Source organism: Diceros bicornis, chromosome 9 (genome assembly GCF_020826845.1).
Source record: "Diceros bicornis minor isolate mBicDic1 chromosome 9, mDicBic1.mat.cur, whole genome shotgun sequence".
Lineage (NCBI taxonomy): Eukaryota > Metazoa > Chordata > Mammalia > Perissodactyla > Rhinocerotidae > Diceros > Diceros bicornis.
This window is the reverse complement of record NC_080748.1, coordinates 85,040,055-85,057,404: the sequence shown is the minus strand read 5'-3', so window position 1 is coordinate 85,057,404 and position 17,350 is coordinate 85,040,055. Positions and strand designations below refer to the sequence as shown.

General features: G+C 39.1%; 1 protein-coding gene across 1 annotated transcript in view; it reads left to right on the top strand.

The window, feature by feature from the left end:
* The window catches only part of ANKRD10 (ankyrin repeat domain 10), a 34,786-nt gene extending 18,284 nt beyond the window's left edge, over positions 1–16,502 (top strand). Inside the window, exons 4-6 of the mRNA XM_058548485.1 lie at positions 2,414–2,649; positions 11,218–11,313; positions 14,889–16,502. Coding sequence (XP_058404468.1) covers positions 2,414–2,649; positions 11,218–11,313; positions 14,889–15,364 — 808 coding nt within the window. The 3' untranslated portion in view covers positions 15,365–16,502. The remainder of the gene's footprint in view (positions 1–2,413; positions 2,650–11,217; positions 11,314–14,888) is intronic.
* The last annotated feature ends 848 nt before the right edge of the window (positions 16,503–17,350 follow it).

The window sequence follows — 17,350 nt, the reverse complement described above, 5'->3', positions numbered from 1 at the left end:
GTGGGGAGGAGGCAGGGCAGGGAGACCTTATTTTACGTGTAGGCAGATACGGGACGCAAACATTTACAGTCCCCATGGTCTCTCAGTATTGCCACTAATTTGTTGCTTAGTTTTCTTTAAGGTTGTATTTCCTTGGAAGAACAGTAAACTTGCTATTCAACCCATGTTCAGTCTACTGTTCAGTTTCTGAATGAAGAGTAAAAGAATTGAGTGTATTTTTGGATGTTGTTCTTTTCAGTGACTTTAGAATGTTGGCATGCTCCTTAAGCATCTCAGTTTTCCTCGGTGAACTGGCATTTATAGTGGTAAATGCCATTTAACAAATCCATGTGCTGTTCTTTTTTATTCTCTGATCCACTAAGGAGTCATCTCTACTGTCAACTTTATTTGTCCTTAATTTTAAGCAGCAGCTTCTCATTTCCATATTTGATTTTGGAGAGCAAGTCCATATTTATGTATACAAATAATGGTTCTATAAACTTTGCTTATGTTCTAGGTCTTCACCTTTTCAAATTTTGAAGAGTTACATTTTATTTTTAATTTTCACATGGCAACTTATTTTTCTGTTCACATTCTTGATAGAGTAGACCTTTTTGGACCATCTTCAGTTGTGATATCTTCTGAAAATGAAATACATCATTTAAAAAAATCATCCAGCTATACCCTTACTTGAATGTTATATTTCAATATCATGTTGATATTAAAGATCAAGTATATGATCGTTGTATACACGTAGTTAATGTAATTCACTCTGCCCAAACTTTGGTGTTTCCTTTCCATTTAATTCATACATCAAAGTAAAAATATTATGAAACTCCAGAATAATATTCAGAATTCACAGCCATAAAGTCAAATAAAAATATCAGTTTTAGTCCCCAGAAGTCCTGCACACAACTGTCTTATATTTTTAAGGAAATATTGTTGGTTTCTGGGATTCTCAAGTCCTGTGTCTTTTATATTTGATCAAATCGAGTTGGGCTTTCACCTTCCTTAGAGATGTATGATACATTTTTTTTTATCTCATGCTTGGAAGAGTGGAGGCATGTTTATTGATTGTCCAGAAATACATAGATTTTTTTATTTCTGAGGTTAGAGCTTTGTGAGTATGACAGCTGGAAATGTGAATGCAAGGCTTGTTCTGGAAAAAACCCTATTTGTCCCTGATTCTGTAGTTTTTACTCAGAGATGTTTTTGGGTTTGTTCTTGGTTTTGTTGTTTGGTTTTTTTTTTTTTTTTAACATTTTAACATTAATGTAGGAAACAAGCATCAGGGGTTCTGCATCAGTTATTTCAGTGACACAAAACAAGGCCTGTAGCTGATCACACCTTTTCTGTCTATAGCGTAGCTTGCTGAGTAGGTATGAGAGCTGTCTCTGCTGTTTGCTACTTCTCCAATTTCAGTTTATCAGCCTGCAGCCAACAACCTGTTTTGCTTTTTTACAGATTTATTTCACAGAGCAGTGTATTTTCTTGTCTTAGGGGAACTTCAACATGGAGTTGCTTTTGTTCCCTAAATTTTTGTTGTCCTAGTTAAGGTTTAAAAGTTCACCTGGTTCATTTATATTCATCTTACTCAGGTCTTCGACTTAACGTTCTGCCACCATTTCCTCCTTTAATCTGAATCTTAGCTACTATAGAAGACATCAGACCCTTACTTGTTACTGTTCCTTAGTCACTTTAGATGATGTTGATTCTTTTCAATGGTAGGACTCTCAGCCTAGGGGATGAGTTCCTAGGACAGTATTAGAAGGCTTTTCGCAGGAAACGTCCACTCAAATGCTCTAGAATGTTAAAATGTAACACTCCTCTAAGTTTTCCTAAGCAAGGCCGAAAAACAAAACTCAACTTTTTGTATCTCCAGTCTGACGATAAGTTATTTTAATGTCAGGACATCATTCTAAACTTCCACTTATAGTGTCACATGTTAGCATAAAATCTGGTTTGTTGGTAAGCCAATTACCTTTGCTTTTAGGAAGCCAATTGTTAAGAATGCCATGGACAATTTCAGTACATGTTTGTTTGTTATGATTTTACTCGAGCTAAAGGAATCGATTATTAAAATTAAGTTCAGATAATAGGGAATTCAGTTTTAGGTTAAGTCTGAAGTTAGCATAAATTTAGGTTCTTCAGACTAATGTGAAAAATGATTTTGAGACGTTAAATAGGAAGATGCTTTTTTTTAAGTTTAGTATATTGATTTTTAAATTACTATCTCCCAATTCTTGCTTAGTAATCAAATGTGCATAAGAGAGAAGTTAGTTACAGAGCTAGGATTAACTCCTTCTTTAATGAAGACTTGCTATAAATCTGTATACTCTTTCATATCGCCTTCAGATAGTTAGTCAGTTCAGCAGAAGCAGAGACCAGGTGAAAATGCTAATGGGATGTAATTCAGTGTTTTTGTGTCATACAGCCTGAGAAATGCCAGTGGCCTGACAGCAGCAGACATTGCTCAAACCCAGGGTTTCCAAGAATGTACCCAGTTTCTCTTGAACCTCCAGAATTGTCACCTGAACCGTTTTTATAATAACGGCTCCTTAAATGGGGGCCATCAGAATATATTTCCTAATCATGTTAGTATGGGAACAAATCGCAAGAGATGCTTGGAAGATTCGGAACCCTTTGGAGGAAAGAAAGCTAGAACCGAAGGTGAGAACACTTTGTGGGTGGGAAGGAGCAGACTTGTTTCCTTTCTTTAATGTATTTTCTTTCTTATGGCTGAAAGCGCCTTCGAGATGAGCCCTTCACTTAAGGAGGTACTTTGCCCGGAGGATTCTGGTGCAGTGATGGTGGAGTTTTTCCCGTATTGCCACTTTGAAGATTGGCCATTTAACAAAAGGGGAGGATATAAGAGGGCAGTGTTGAAAGCTGAAATGTAAATGCATGTATATAACTTTCTGCACACCCAGGTTTATCTGCCATGAATTAGAAAGATTTTTCTCATTTGTTGTACCTGTTCGAAATACATCTATTAAAAAAAATCTGCCACCATGCCTGATTTTTTTGTTTCGTGCATGTTCTTGAGCTTATAACAATTGTTGATCTGGTAGTAAAACATAATTTCACATCTGGAAGGTAGATGTTTGCTGTTCTGTTCCACTTGCACTGTGCTTTGCCCTCAGCTGGCCTCCATACCCCACAAGTGTAATATGTGTTTGTCACAGCAAGATCTGATGTGTCAGTTTGACATTGAGGACTTAAGTCTCTAAGGTAAGTTATTCTAGTTTTAAGTATTCTTCCACCTTTTTTATCTTTAGGTAGTTTTGGAGTTTGCAAATAAGCAGAGTCAGCTAGTTGTTCTTCCAAGTTGAAAAAGCCTCCCTTTCACCTAGGAAAAAAAATTATATGTATATGTCTATATATAAAATATATTAATCAGAAGACAAATTAATAGCTTAGCAGGAATATTTAGCAAACTTTTACAGAAAGGGAAATTTAGAAAGTGAAAAGTAATCACACTGAGATTATGCACTCAGATAAGATTTGCTGAGGATAAATATAGAGTTGTGCCTTTCGGTTTAAAAAAAAAAAAAACCAACTATTAAGTATAGTATGAAAAAACCCTGAGTGGCTAGAGGTTTTAGTTAACTTTAAATTTGGTATGGGTCAACATTATCCTCTTTCCAGTACTGTGCCTCTTTAACTTAATTGGAGTGTATCCAAATGAAAACAGTTTTTTCCTATAAAGTTGATAAAATTACATTATCTACGACTTTCAAATCTTGGTCGCTATAAAAACTTGTGATTATATGACTTTTTTTTTGTAGAAATGAATTATGAATTTAAATTATCAAATTCATAAATTTTATGTTATGGGCCTAATTTCTAGACAGATGCTCTAATAATTACAACAGGAAGGTATGTCTGAACTTCAAAAGTGATGTTTTTTAATGGTGAAGTACTGCTCAGCATTGTCATTTATTTGTACCATGTTCTAATATATTTTTTCTAATGTGTTTTAAAAGCCCTTTAAAAGCATCCACTTTTTAAAAATATTCATTTTATTTAATACCTGGTTAATTTGGAATGGTATTAAGTGTTAGCTTCATTATGCCCTCATGCAAAGATTGTATATGCGTCCATCTCTGTGTACATCAGTTTATAGGATAAATCTTAAATTCTGTTTAGTTTTTTTAAAATGATGTCACTTAACATTCTAATAAGACTCATAAATGTGCTTAAAGAGTTTTTAAACTCGTCTCTTAAGTTTTGAGGTCAGTTGAATTGGCGAATAACTCATTGTTTAAAGTATCTTGAGAAGCCTTTGCAAGGATTCCTGAAACTTGAATTTAAGTGTCTTAAACCTTGTTACTACACACATTTAGTTTGAAGAATCATGCAGATGTTCAGGGGATTTTATTTTCCTCCTCCAGACAAGGATTTGTTTTGGTTGACCAGGGTTAGAGATGCACATTTTGCACATTAAGCTCACCATGCAGCTTTCCCAAACTGCCCATTCCAAGGATGCCAGTTCAGAAGCACATGTGGTTGGAGCCTGGCGTTTGTTTAAAGTTTGCAGGTAAAAAATAATGTAAACCTAAGGTTGAGTACTGCTCCATATGCACATGAAGTGGTGATATTCCGTCACCGTCACAGGAGAGGTCTGGTTTGACACCTGTGTGCCTGACTTCACAGCTCCTCTTGTGGAGGTCCTCATTTGTCTGCTGAATGTTACTGTGATCATTTACTCCCTGCACTTGATACTCCAGGCCTCAGGTGGTGTGGTGCTGAGATTTGTCTGTCCCACATGTCACTAAAGAGTGTGTGTATGTATAAGTTTATATTTGTGTAAGTGTAGACAGGTGCCTTCATCCCATCCCCACCCTGGCCGATCCTCTCTTTTCTCTACGGGAAAGGAAGGGGTGATTGTTTTTTTTTCATTTAACCGTTATACACTCCCTGTGAATTGGGAAAAGGGGCAAGAATTCTCAATTACTAAAACAAGATTTTTCCCCTCACTACCTGAATTTTCTAAATGAAGTTCTTGTCTTCAAAAGCTATGTATATAGTTATTTCCATTTTTTGACCAGTTTTTGTAGTGTACAACTCAAGATAGGTTGCTTTCGGTCATTGTCATTTCATTTCTGGCATCTATGTTTGCTCATTCTGAATTATTCATTTTGTAAATAAGTTTTTGGTTCTCATGCCGGAATAAAAATAAGTATTTTTTTCCTTCATGTAACATATGCATATAAAATACTTACTTGGATAACTTTGCATGTGAAAGTATTTAGAAAAGTTTAAAATTCCTTTTTTTATGCAGTACAAGTTTGGATTTTTTTCACAGGCACCTGGAATAATATCTTGGCTACACAAATGCATAGCTTGGACCTTATTAATAAACTTAGTCCATTCTGTCTTCCTAGAATTTAAGAATTACACATATTGATGTTTTTAGTGTGGGATTTGTATTTATAAAAGCAATTACTTCCAGAAATTTTCCTGGCTAAGCCAGCTCTCACAGATGTGCCCTGTAAAATTCACTCTTTTTTTTTTTCAACTTTGGAATCATGTCTGAAAGTTACCTACTCTCCATAGAAAGTGGCATCTCTCACTGCTTTCAATAAACTGTGTTCAGATATTTTGAGGTAATTGGAGTGATGTTTCTTTGGAAGCTGTGCTGATCTAAAAGAACTGAAAGGAGTAGTGACAGCTTGGCTCTTCTTGCCGCTCAGCTGTAAACTGTTCTTGGGAAGCAAGTTGTAGGAAAATGCAGACTTGTTCTTTATGGAGTCCTTCACGCCAGGATCCAGATGCTCTTCGGTCAGAACACAGACAGTAGAAGTGGCCACGAACTCTGAAGGGTGCAATAAAATCCAGTAGAAGGGTTGAATTTGATGAAAAGTATTTTGAGGTAATATTTTCTCCAATATGGGATTCTGTTCATTTAGGCTGGTGTAGGGAATATCAGTATATAATTAGGTTTTGCGGGGGTTTTTTTTCCCCCATTTATCAAGCATTTGCTCAAGATGGAATGAAGGTGGACTTCGGGACTTCAACTGCAGCTGCTCTGTAAAAATCAGTTGAGGTTTGTTAGCATTCCTGGTTAATCTTCAGGAGTAACACTCAATACAATTATTCGTATATATATTCCTTGAAAACTGTTGCCCAAATTATCAGTGGTCCTGGTTAGAAAAGAATGCCAGTGCCATCCATGAGAGGAGTCTTCCTCTTGTTTTCAGTCACTAGTTGTTCTGGGTGCAGCTCCAGAGTCCTGCCTGGGGAGAGGCAGTGTGAGTTACAAACTGACCCACTAACCTAGAATTTTATTTTTGGGAAACAGTTGCCAGAAGAAGTCAGCTCTGGTGATACCAGAGTTTAGATGTTAAGTTGATTTCACAGTTTTGTTTTAATCAGACAGGTATATTAGTGATCTTACCATCTCATACATAACATGCAGGTATTTTAATAGAAAAACATTTAGGAAAAATATCTACAAATTATAACTAAGTTTAAAATTAACAGAAGTTTCTCAGCACTCTTCCCAGGATGAATTTAACATAAAGAATTTCCACTTTCTGTTTCTCATTGTTGGTGTTGACCAGGCTTAAAGACAGGGGAAAGCAGGGTGGCTATGACTTAACCAGTTTATTAAATGATACATGTTAGCTAATTACATAGAACATGAGATTCAAGGAGTGAGATTTTTAATGTAGTTCCTTCTAGGTTGGTTCCATACGTATTATATAAGACTAATTTATGGTGTCCTTAGTGTTCTGCAGTTTGCAGTGAATGGCTATATTTGTTTTTTGAATTTGACCAGAGTGAGAGAACACTCCTAATTATGTTCAAATAAATGATTGTTTTGTCTTAATCCCTAAAGACATAGTATCTTATAAATGTGGTCTGAATGAATAACATCTAAGAACCGAGCAATTTCTGGGATTTCCACTGTTGTAGACTGGAATTCAGCAAACCTTTATTGCCAGCTGCACGGCACAGTGTAGCGGCTGCAGCGGAAATCAGCCAGGACTAGGTCCTGGCACACCTTCAGGACGGCCTCTCTGACATGCACATGCACCTTTCCTGTGTTCTTGAACAAAACCCCAAATCCCTCCTCAGTGTTCCGGACTGTCCCTGCTTCTAAGTGGCCTTGGCATCTTCACTGCCCTGCCCCCTAGAATTCCCACGCCCTATCTGCTGCAGTTGGGGCCGCGGCAGGAGTATTGTCCTGAGAAATCACGCTTTGTAGTAGAACCACCTTTGTGCTTGGCTGTAGGTGCTCTTCTGATTTTAACAAAGCTTTCCTTTTAAAAGGCAGTTGTTTGGGTAAAATGTGCTCTATAGTAGAACAGGGAATAGTTCTATTAAATAGTGGCTGGTGGGAAGCCCCCAGGAAACATTCCTGGTCCCTCTCCTGGGAAATAGCTTCCCCAGTGGTCAGAGTTTCCGGTTCAGGGGGAAGACCACAGGATTGGGACGTGTCCTGGGGTTCCTAGCCACTGCCCCTTCAGTATAGTGGGTCAGCACCTAGGATCTCCCTTCAAGAGGCACAAAGGAGGGTAGGTCACTCATTTGTCTTGTGACCCCAAGCTTCGCTTAAACCCACCATGTGAAACTGCTTGGGAGTTTTTGCACGTCAGATGGTGTGTCCTGTGTGGGGCAGGTCTAGGGAGTGGTGTCCGGTTAGCCAGCTGGAGCACTTACATCTTAAATGTGGGACTGTATAGATTGGTTTTTGCCTATTAGGAGATTTCTCTGCCTTTAAAGTTAAAGTAAGCCTGATTAGACATTTTTCATAAGCCTTAGGTATATTTGTAAGTGTGCCTGGCATTGGAAATCTTGGTTTTGTGTCCACGTTACGCATGTCAGTGTGAGTACATCCCTGTTGTGCCATAAGTGCATCTTCCCAGAGTTAACAGCGCAAGAAGAAGCTTCCTTGATGGCATGGTTTCTGTAATGCAGCAGACCCCTGGCTTTTAAAAGCTAAGGCCTTTTTGGCGTTTTCAAGCTGCTTGATCATAAACAGTTTATATAGTTACTGAGAACTGGCTTTAGGAGTTTTATTCAACTCCCAAGGTTAGATGAAAATACAAATGCAGGTTTTTGCATTGTTCTGGGCACCTTCCCAAATGGAGCATCTTTCCTGGCCCCAGGGGCAAGAGTGAGGGGTGCTTGGGCAGTGGTCACACCTGGTTGTGACTCTGCCTCTGGGGGAAGGAAGCTGGGAGGCTTTATTTTGAGCCAAGCCTAGGTGGTTTTCCACCATAAATAAGCATTGTCTAATGTGTACTAGAATCTTTTAAACAAGTACCTGCTTTGGGAGTCAAAGTAAAGGTAAGGTCACTTACAAAATGTTCAGTAATCGTTCCTGCTAGCTGCGGAAGTAAAAGTGCTTTTTTTCCAAAACGTAAATAGAATCAAATTTGGTAACTTTGGAAGAGACATTTTATTTTTCTGAAATGCCTAGAGGCATTTCTGATGCAGCATAGAATACTTACATAGTCTCTTTGGCAATGGCGATAGGTGTGTGTGGGAGAAAGGAGTCAAGTCCAGATCCAGTGTCCTTAAAATTCTAAGAGACCAATTTTAATTTCATGGCTTATGAAATGCAGTTTTAGAAAGTAAGTAATTGCAACGTTAATGCCCTCATCCAGCTGAGCACTCCCTATTTACAGGTGCTAGGAATTTAAAAATGAAGGTATTATTATTAAATATATTCCAGGGTTCTGGGGCAGCTAGGTTATCAACCAAGTGGTTAAATATCCTTGCAGATACTTTATGGGAACAAGGCGCTACGAAGATTGCATATCTGCAGAGAAAGATAATTAAATTCTAGGCTGTCTGCTTCCCACATGAAAGCGTTTCTTGACTACTAAAATTTGAGAGCCTTTGGTCTGTTTCTTTTTTATCCTGCTCTGTTAATGAGAAACTACATTCACGGAAGGCATGTGTCTGCTAAATGAAACAGTTTCAGAGTAGAGTCCCTGGTGCACTGCACAGGGCTCTAGCTAAGAGATGAATTTTTGCTCTGAAATGGCATTTTGCCTCAGCTCGTCTTTTTGTTTTGAATGTCCCCAAACTCCCTTTGCCACGGGCTCTTCTGGCCCTCTAGTGGAGGTCTGCCCTCATGTCCCACTTCACCTTATAGCCACTCTTACCTGAGATGATTGTTATTCTTCCGATTTGATTACTTCCGATTTGATTACTCTTTAGTTATTCCTAATAGTTTTGCTTGCTTTCTGTGTTGGTGCCTTTTCTGGCTAGAGAGTGGGCTTCATTCATCGATGTGGGCACTTTTCTAGGCACTGAGCTCAGGGAGTGAAGATAGAAATATTCCTGCTTTTATGAAGCTTTTGGTTGGGGCAGTGGAGGGAGTCCTCTTTGTGCTGTCAGTTTTTTATTTTTTTAAAACCTACTTTTCAGAGATCTGAATTGGTGGATATAGCCTCACTGCCACTTTCCCCAAGGAACACTGGCGCCTGAATTCCAAAAGAAAACCTGACCTTAAGATTGTGGATACTTACAGCTGTCTGTGTTGTATACCCAGAGAAGTCTTTCTTGTTTACAAAGACATTTGTGGTTTTGCCACGATAGCTGGCACCAGTTCTCAGTGAGCTACCTAATTTGGCTTATCAGGCGCTGGGGAGTGTGGAAGGAGGGCAGCTGACCCCCTGCTGATTGCAGGTTTCCAGTACTTTGTCCACTGGCCTCAAATGCCCTCCCCAGTCCCCCCTCCTTTTTGTAAAATGGCCTATTGACCACTGATTTCCTAAAGTACCTTGTTCCATAGTGAAGATGGAGCCTTGCCTGTCACTGATGTGGGGCCTGTGGAGGATTAACAAAAGCTTTGAGTGGAGGAGACACATCCACAGTTTAACACCTCTGGTTTTAAAGCATCTCTGTAGAAGGCTTCTGGCCTCTTACCCCGTGCAGGCGTCTGTTTTTTCCTAACTGCACAAATCACACCGTTCTGTTTCTGTTTCTTCTACATACTGATCGTTCTCATGAAGACTGTACGTTATCATGTTTGGTTTCAACAGTTTGGAGAATATGGTATGTTCATTCCTATGTTGAAAATGACTTATGCATCTAAAATTAGAGGTAATTAAAGCTGCAGAGTTCAAGTTTCTCTTTCTAAATGTTTATGCGAAAGAACATTGAAAGAAAGCACTGAAAGTTGTTACTTATTTGTTGTATATCTTCTTTGACCCAGAAATAATCCCAGGTATTGAAGAGTAAAGAACCAGAAATGCACACACACGTGCATTTGTAAGGGTGTTAGTTATGGTAGTCATGATAAGGAAGAAAACTGAAGTGACTGGACCAGTAGTGGGGAATTTGGTGGTGGGTGAATTGTAATAACAGCGGTATAGCGATTGGTATTCAACTTGAAAGATTCTTTTGAACTTAGTTGATGGGGTGCATTCATACCATGCATGGTAGATTAATGAAAGCAAGGCATAAAAGTGATTTTGGGATCTGTTTTTATAAAAATATATGTTTATTAAAACTAGAAAGCCATACATCACATAAGAGTGGCTGCTCTTGAGAAGTAAGGATTACTGGGGTTTGCTGGGAGAGGTGTTTCTGCACAGAGTATAGAGTTCTTGGAGGAAAAGTGATTAAATGTGCACCTTAGCTTTTCTCTAAGATAAGGAGAATGATAATTTTGTAGGAAATGTGCATATATATCGCTTCAGCTCCAGATATCTTGGGACTGAGACTTACTGTCTGCCTCCAGCTGTACTGTGTCCTGAGGCACAGGGACGGCACTGACAGACCTGTCTTGAGTCTTGGCTTTTATGTTATTTCTTTATACTAAAGTTAGTGATTTTTTTCTTTAATTTGAGGATTGTTTTAATGGTTTTTATGTTATTCAAGAATTGTCTTAGTATTTGTTTATGAAAAACAACTGAAGGAACATTTTGGGCATAATAGAATGCTGAATTTTAAAAAATTTTTAGAAATGTCTCTGAGTTGTGTAACTGCTTTATGTTGTCCGAATAACAGCCTTAGATTAGAATTCTTCAAGTAAATCTCAAATAGGTATCTGAAATTTCATGACTTTTAATTGAAACTGCATTCTTCAGGAAATATTTTTTATTGTGGAAAAGTAAGTTTCTTGGTAGAGTACCAAGTTCATTAGTAATCTGTAGATGATTATTTGGCAGTGTTGGAGCATTCAGTGCTCTGACAAAAAAGAATGAGAAACATCTGTCCTAAAGTCATCTTGTGTATACAGGGAATCTGAAAGTGCCTTTGTTTTCTGTGCAGCTCAAAGCTCGGGTGACTCCATGCCACTAGTGAACGGCGAGACGGAAGACGATGCTGACAAAATGCACGTCGATAGAGAGTTTGCTGTTGAAACAGGTGGGAGTGGACAGTTCCCCGTTAGCTGCAGCAGCGGTCCAATGGTCGAAGACACCAAACTGCTTGAGGGTGGTTCTGCTGGACCAAGAGAGATAGAAATATATACTGTCTCAGCAATGCAGACCCCTTGTCGTTGCAAGAATCAGTATGCATATTATTTCTAACAAATTTCTGTCGAACGATTTTTGCACTTTGTTATCCAGCCTTTTAAAGAATGTTATACTCTATAATTTGCATATCTTGGGCAAGTCTGTAGAATCAAGGATAAGTGGTTTTGGTGCATTATATGGGTGTGAAAACTACAGGTGCAATCTTCCTATTTTGATTTCAAGCTTTTGCTCAATGTGCCTTGTTTAACTTTAATGAGGTTTCGCATTTTTCATTTTCTGGCATAGGACCTTTAGGCAAATATACCAAATGAACATCTGTTGCTAGTAATTTCAAAGCAATAAAAGCAAGAAGGATGACTCGCTGTAAACACTGAGAACTAGTAAATGTGATTTTGACTTGTAACCAGTAAATGTGGAATCTTTTACTCGGCACTCTGGTTGCTTTGGTTTCTGTGGCATTCACTCTAAATCTAGTAAAATGCTGAACCGTGTCTCACAGAAGACGTTTTATATGCTAAAATTTTTAGTAGATTAAAACAGTTTATAGTCATTTTCAGTTTTTAAAAGATAAAGGCTCAGTTTCTTTTAGCATTTAGGGTAAAGATTTATCCATTTAATTTTTTTCTACTGTTCTATTTAGGTGACCGTGAAAACATTTTAGCCATTCTCTTAACATAGTAATATATTTGGAAATAGATACTGGTTTTTAAAAAGTTTATTACGTCTTTATGCTAAATTCTTCACTGGGGATAAAAGATTATGTATTTTGTTTCCCAGACATACATGAAAAAAATTATTTCTGTTCACTAAAATGAAAAGAAAATGTGTACATCTTTCTAGAAGCTACGGAATTGTTATGGATGTAGTCAGCTTTTTGCCAAATAATTAAATGAAATGGGTAGATTTTCCAAGGGAAATTCTGAGGGGTTAATAAATTTAAAGACCTTGGCTAAAGATAAATAACAAAACTCAAAGCAAGCTTTTTAAAAAAATGGCATTGTTATGTGCTTTTTAAAAGGCAGGAGTATAATCACTCTTTAATCTTCAAACATTAATTCCCTGGGTTTTCAGGTTAAATTTCATACCAAGCTTGAACATAACATTGAAAAGGCCATGCTTTATTTGAAACCCAGCTCATGCCATGTAACAGGTGCCAGGTAACCTTCCCCATACTCCCATCATTTCGTTAGAGCACCACCTGACTGAATAAACAGAATGTGTGAAGTCGCTAGAGATGACTTGCAGCCGATGGGCAAGTGGTGAGAGGGCAGCCTGAGTCCTGAAGCAGCTTGACCAGACTAGAGGACAGTACTGGAGACAGAGGAGATGGCCTGGGGACGCATGTCCCCACAGGGCAGGGTGTGTCTTAGCTGGTCTCTAGGACGTCTGCTGCTCTCATGCTCAGTTGTATTAGATTTTCCATAATGATATGAGGTTATCACCTAGCCTTGATTTTGCGATTGCATACTGGAACTAATTTAACTGGGCACTAAAGACAAAAAGTACACACACACAGTGAGCATTAAACAGAAAAGCGTCTAGTTAGCTTGCATGTCTGGGCAGTGTTTCTTTACTTTTGCAGGCCCAGTCCCCTGAAAATATAATTTCCATCCTTGTTAGTAGTATACCAGTTGTCTTAATAACTATCAAGGTTGCCGTCATAATCATGACTTTTATCACTCAGGAAAAGTTGTTTATACTTTATATTTGAAAAAAAAATTTATTTCCCTGGCAACAACTGGTTTTATTTCTTTTTGTTTTACTTCATGTTTAGTTCTTGAAACACTTGTTTTCTAGCTCTGAGTTTTAACTAAATAGAAAAGCTGTCATTTAATTAAAAAAAAAATCCATAATCCTCTGAAGAATTTATAGCAGTTCTTAAACTATGTCACTTAAATTGCCAGAAAACTGATGATTAATGGAATGTTTAGAAGATGTTTTTGTTCACTGAACAAGCCGTGATTGTTGGCAAGAAGGTTTGCAGGACACAAAGAAACCTCTGTCCAGGTGCAAATCAGGCCTGTAGATGGGAGAGGGAAAGTCGGCCCTTCATGGGGAAAGTCGCACCTCATTCTCAGGGTTCTAGAACTCAGCTCTTCTGTATCGAGCATCATACCTTGCTTTAATAGTGCACAACATTGGGGTAAAAATCTCATATTATCAAGCAAGACGTAATTTTAGATCATTCTCTATACTGTTCTGTGAATTCTATGAACATGAATATTAATTCTCAAGTTTCATTATACAGAAAAATTGTGTAATTTGCCTATTCCCTTGTGCCCAAATATTCTGTGATTGATCTTTTTTTCTGTAAGACATCCTCCTCTTACTGGATGTCTGTATATGCAGATTAAACTCAGCATTTTTCCAGCGTTGGTGGTGTTTGAAAGTAGCCTACTGAAGTAGAACCTTGGAGATCATAGTCACTTTAGTTGGTTGAACTCAGAAGAAACTCTTCAGAACTGCTTTTGGCCCAAGACTGTATGCATGTGAATCATTATCCATAGTTCTTTCCTGTAGTCGCCACTCTCTCTGCGCTCTGCCAGAGCTGCGTGTGGCATTTTGCAGAGGTACTATGTAGATTTGAGTGTTACTACAAAAACATGGCTCCTTTTCATATTCCTGTGTGTGCTTCCCTGACTGAGGTTGCACACGTGTAAGAAGCATCGTGTGACACAGTCTCACCCAGGCCGAGGAGCTTCGTTAATTCACCTGCTTCAGGGACTGCTTTTCTTCTCTTTCTTCCTTTTTTTTTTTTTTTTGGTGAGGAAGATCAGCCCTGAGCTAACATCTGTTGCCAATCCTCCTCTTTTTGCTGAGGAAGACTGGCCCTGGGCTAACATCCGTGCCCATCTTCCTGCACTTTACATGTGGGATGCCGCCACAGCACCGCTTGGTATGCGGTATGTAGATCCGCTCCCGGTATCCTCACCTGCGGACCCCGGGCTGCCGAAGTGGAGCGTGTGAACTTAACCACTATGCCACTGGGCTGCCCCCTTGGACTGCTTTTCTTTCGTTTCTTAAAAGCTGGAGAAGTTTTGTGTTTTATTTTAACCCTTTGTGGGAATTCTTACGTTCAGTTCTGATGGATTTTTTGAGGGGTGATTTTAAAAACTGCTCTCCGAAAGTGGTCTTAAAACGAGAAGTTCTTTGATGGCTTTTCAGTACTGTTGGTATTTTTCATGCAGTACATTTGTCAGCTTAAGTTTTTAAATTTGGCTCCACAGTGCTACTGAAATTCATAAAGGTTTCCTATCTTACCAGGCAGGTGCTACTGTTGTGTTTTATTTTAAATCTACCTGTGCACAGTTTTTACTTTGGAAAAGGAACTGGTTTGTTTAAAAGAAAAAATGAAAAAAAAGAAACTAAATAAAAGCCTTTAAAATTGTAGCAGCAGTGAAGCATTTTGTAGTTTCTCCTCCCCTCTGTTCTGAATTGTGGTGACAGGTGTATTTCTTAATGCAGATATGAATAACAGTAGCTCCGTATCGAATGCTTTGACAAACGGATGTGTCATCAACGGACATTTGGACTTCCCCTCCACGGCACAGCTCAATGGGACGGAAAGCAGGAATGACCAGTGCTTAGCAGGATCTAATGGAGTTAGCAATGGATTAGTTCCGGGCCGGCCGTTTGCAAGTGGCCAGGGTTCTCTCTGTGCTAATGGGACGGAGGAGCCAGACAAGGCCATGAGCGTTAACCCTGAGATGTGCGGCTCTCTGCACCTGAATGGGAGCCCCAGTAGCTGCATCGCTAGTAGACCTTCCTGGGTGGAGGACGTAGGGGAGAATCTGCACTATGGACATTACCACGGGTTTGGGGACACTGCTGAGAGCATCCCTGAGCTGAACAGTGTACTAGAGCATTCCAGTTCCGTGCAGGTGGAAGAGAGGTACAACAGTGCCGTCCTCGGCGCCATGCACCTGCACCACGGCTCTTAGAGACGAGCGGCCGGCCTCTGTCTGGACGCCTTAATCCCTCTCAGTAACCAACTCAGAATACTAATGTAGCACCAACTTGGAGGAATGCCACGACTTGTTCTATTTTTTTATACTTTAACTTTCTGAAAAAGTAAACTTGTATTTGACGAGTTCCTCGTGAGTCCTAGTGTGTGCACGACTCGGGCTTATTTAGTGCACAGGTGTTTCTTCCATGGGACAGTGGGCCTCTCACGTGATGCACTTTTGGAATTTAATTTTTCTGCTGCCGGTCTCAATATTTCCTTTTACATACTGTCCCCCAAAATTGCCATTTTTCCTTTTGTCAAATTAGATCTGATCGAGATGAATTGGAGGCAGTGAATGATGTGCCTGGTGGTTTAACTCTTTGCTCATGGGCATCGTTTTGAAAAGCTCGCTTTTCCTCTTCCCTGTACAATTTTTGACAGAAGATAGCTATTTCCCTATGCAAGGTTCAGTCTTAGAAAGATTTCTTGCGGTGATTTGTATGAAGAAAAGAACGCTTGTCTTTTTCAGAGTCTTTCCAGTGAAACTTGGCAGTTTGCCGTGTGGGTGAGGGTTTGACTTGCAGACACGGAGAGAAGTCTGCCTTCACTGGTATAGCTTCCTGCCCTGGATTTCATGGAAAACATGCACAGCCGGGGCTGACTTCTGATTTATTGTGTTTTTATTCCACATTTCCTGCTTTGTCTCTAGAATTTTTACCACATATAACGGTTTCCTTTATATGTAGTGGAAGTTACTATTGGTAGGAACTGTCAGGTCAAAATATTTAACTGACTATTCTGACTTACATTCTCTTTTTTCCTTGTTTTTGGTTTTTGGGGTTTTCTGCTTTAAAATATATACCACTATGTATATCCAGTTAACTGAGAGAATTCTGAATCTCTTAAGAAAGCTGCATTAAGTTTATGGTTTTGTAGAAATTAGCTTTTGTTTAGGTAACTAGTGGTTACACTGTGCAAATATTGTAATGAATTTTTACTTTTCTGATTTTTGTAATAAAAATTGGTGAAGATAAAGAAAACGTCAAATGAACAAGCCAATGCTCTGAGAGTGTTACTAACATTTTGTTTTTAAACTGTTTTTTGCGAATTGAATAAAAAACTCTCACACTTGATTTGTTCCTGGGGTGTGGTTTCTTTCCTGGGTGTGAGGGGGCGGGTGGCATCCTCGGAAGGAGCGGGAAGGGAGATGGAAGTTTAGTATTGGCTTTTATTTTGCTTGTAAGATTTTACTCTGTTCTTCTGATTCCCCCCATGTAGTCTTTCTCACCACTTTCGATGTGTTCATATTCTCTAGTTTTATGGACACATTTATCTTGCTGGATCTTTCTTGGTGGAGGGGGTTCTATAAATGCTGTCAGCTAACAGTGTTATCCCTGCATGTTTATTTTCATATACAACAACCAAAATTTACTGAAATTCTTTGAGCCAGCAAATATTAATGAATGTGAGCCTTTTAAAGGAATGAATTAGTAAATGGTGACAAAATAGCCATTCTGGCATGCCTACATATGTTATTCCTTACATTCGTTACTTTATGCTTATTATTGTAAAACTTAATAGACCAAAATGAGGAGGGAGCATTTGGCTTTGGAATTGTCAAAAAATGGCTGTATGGGGGCCGGCCCCATGGCTTAGCGGTTAAGTGCATGTGCTCCGCTACTGGCGGCCTGGGTTTGGATCCCGGGTGCGCACCAGCGCACCACTTGGTCCAACCATGTTGAGGCTGGGTCCCACATACAGCAGCTAGAGGGATGTGCAACTATGACGTACAACTATCTACTGGGGCTTTGGGGAGAAAAAGGGGAAAAAAGGAGGAGGATTGGCAATAGATGTTAGCTCAGGGCCGGTCTTCCTCAGCAAAAAGAGGATTGGCACAGATGTTAGCTCAGGGCTGATCTTCCTCACAAAAAAATAAAATAAAATAAACAAGAAACGGCTCGATGATGAAAAGGAAAGAATC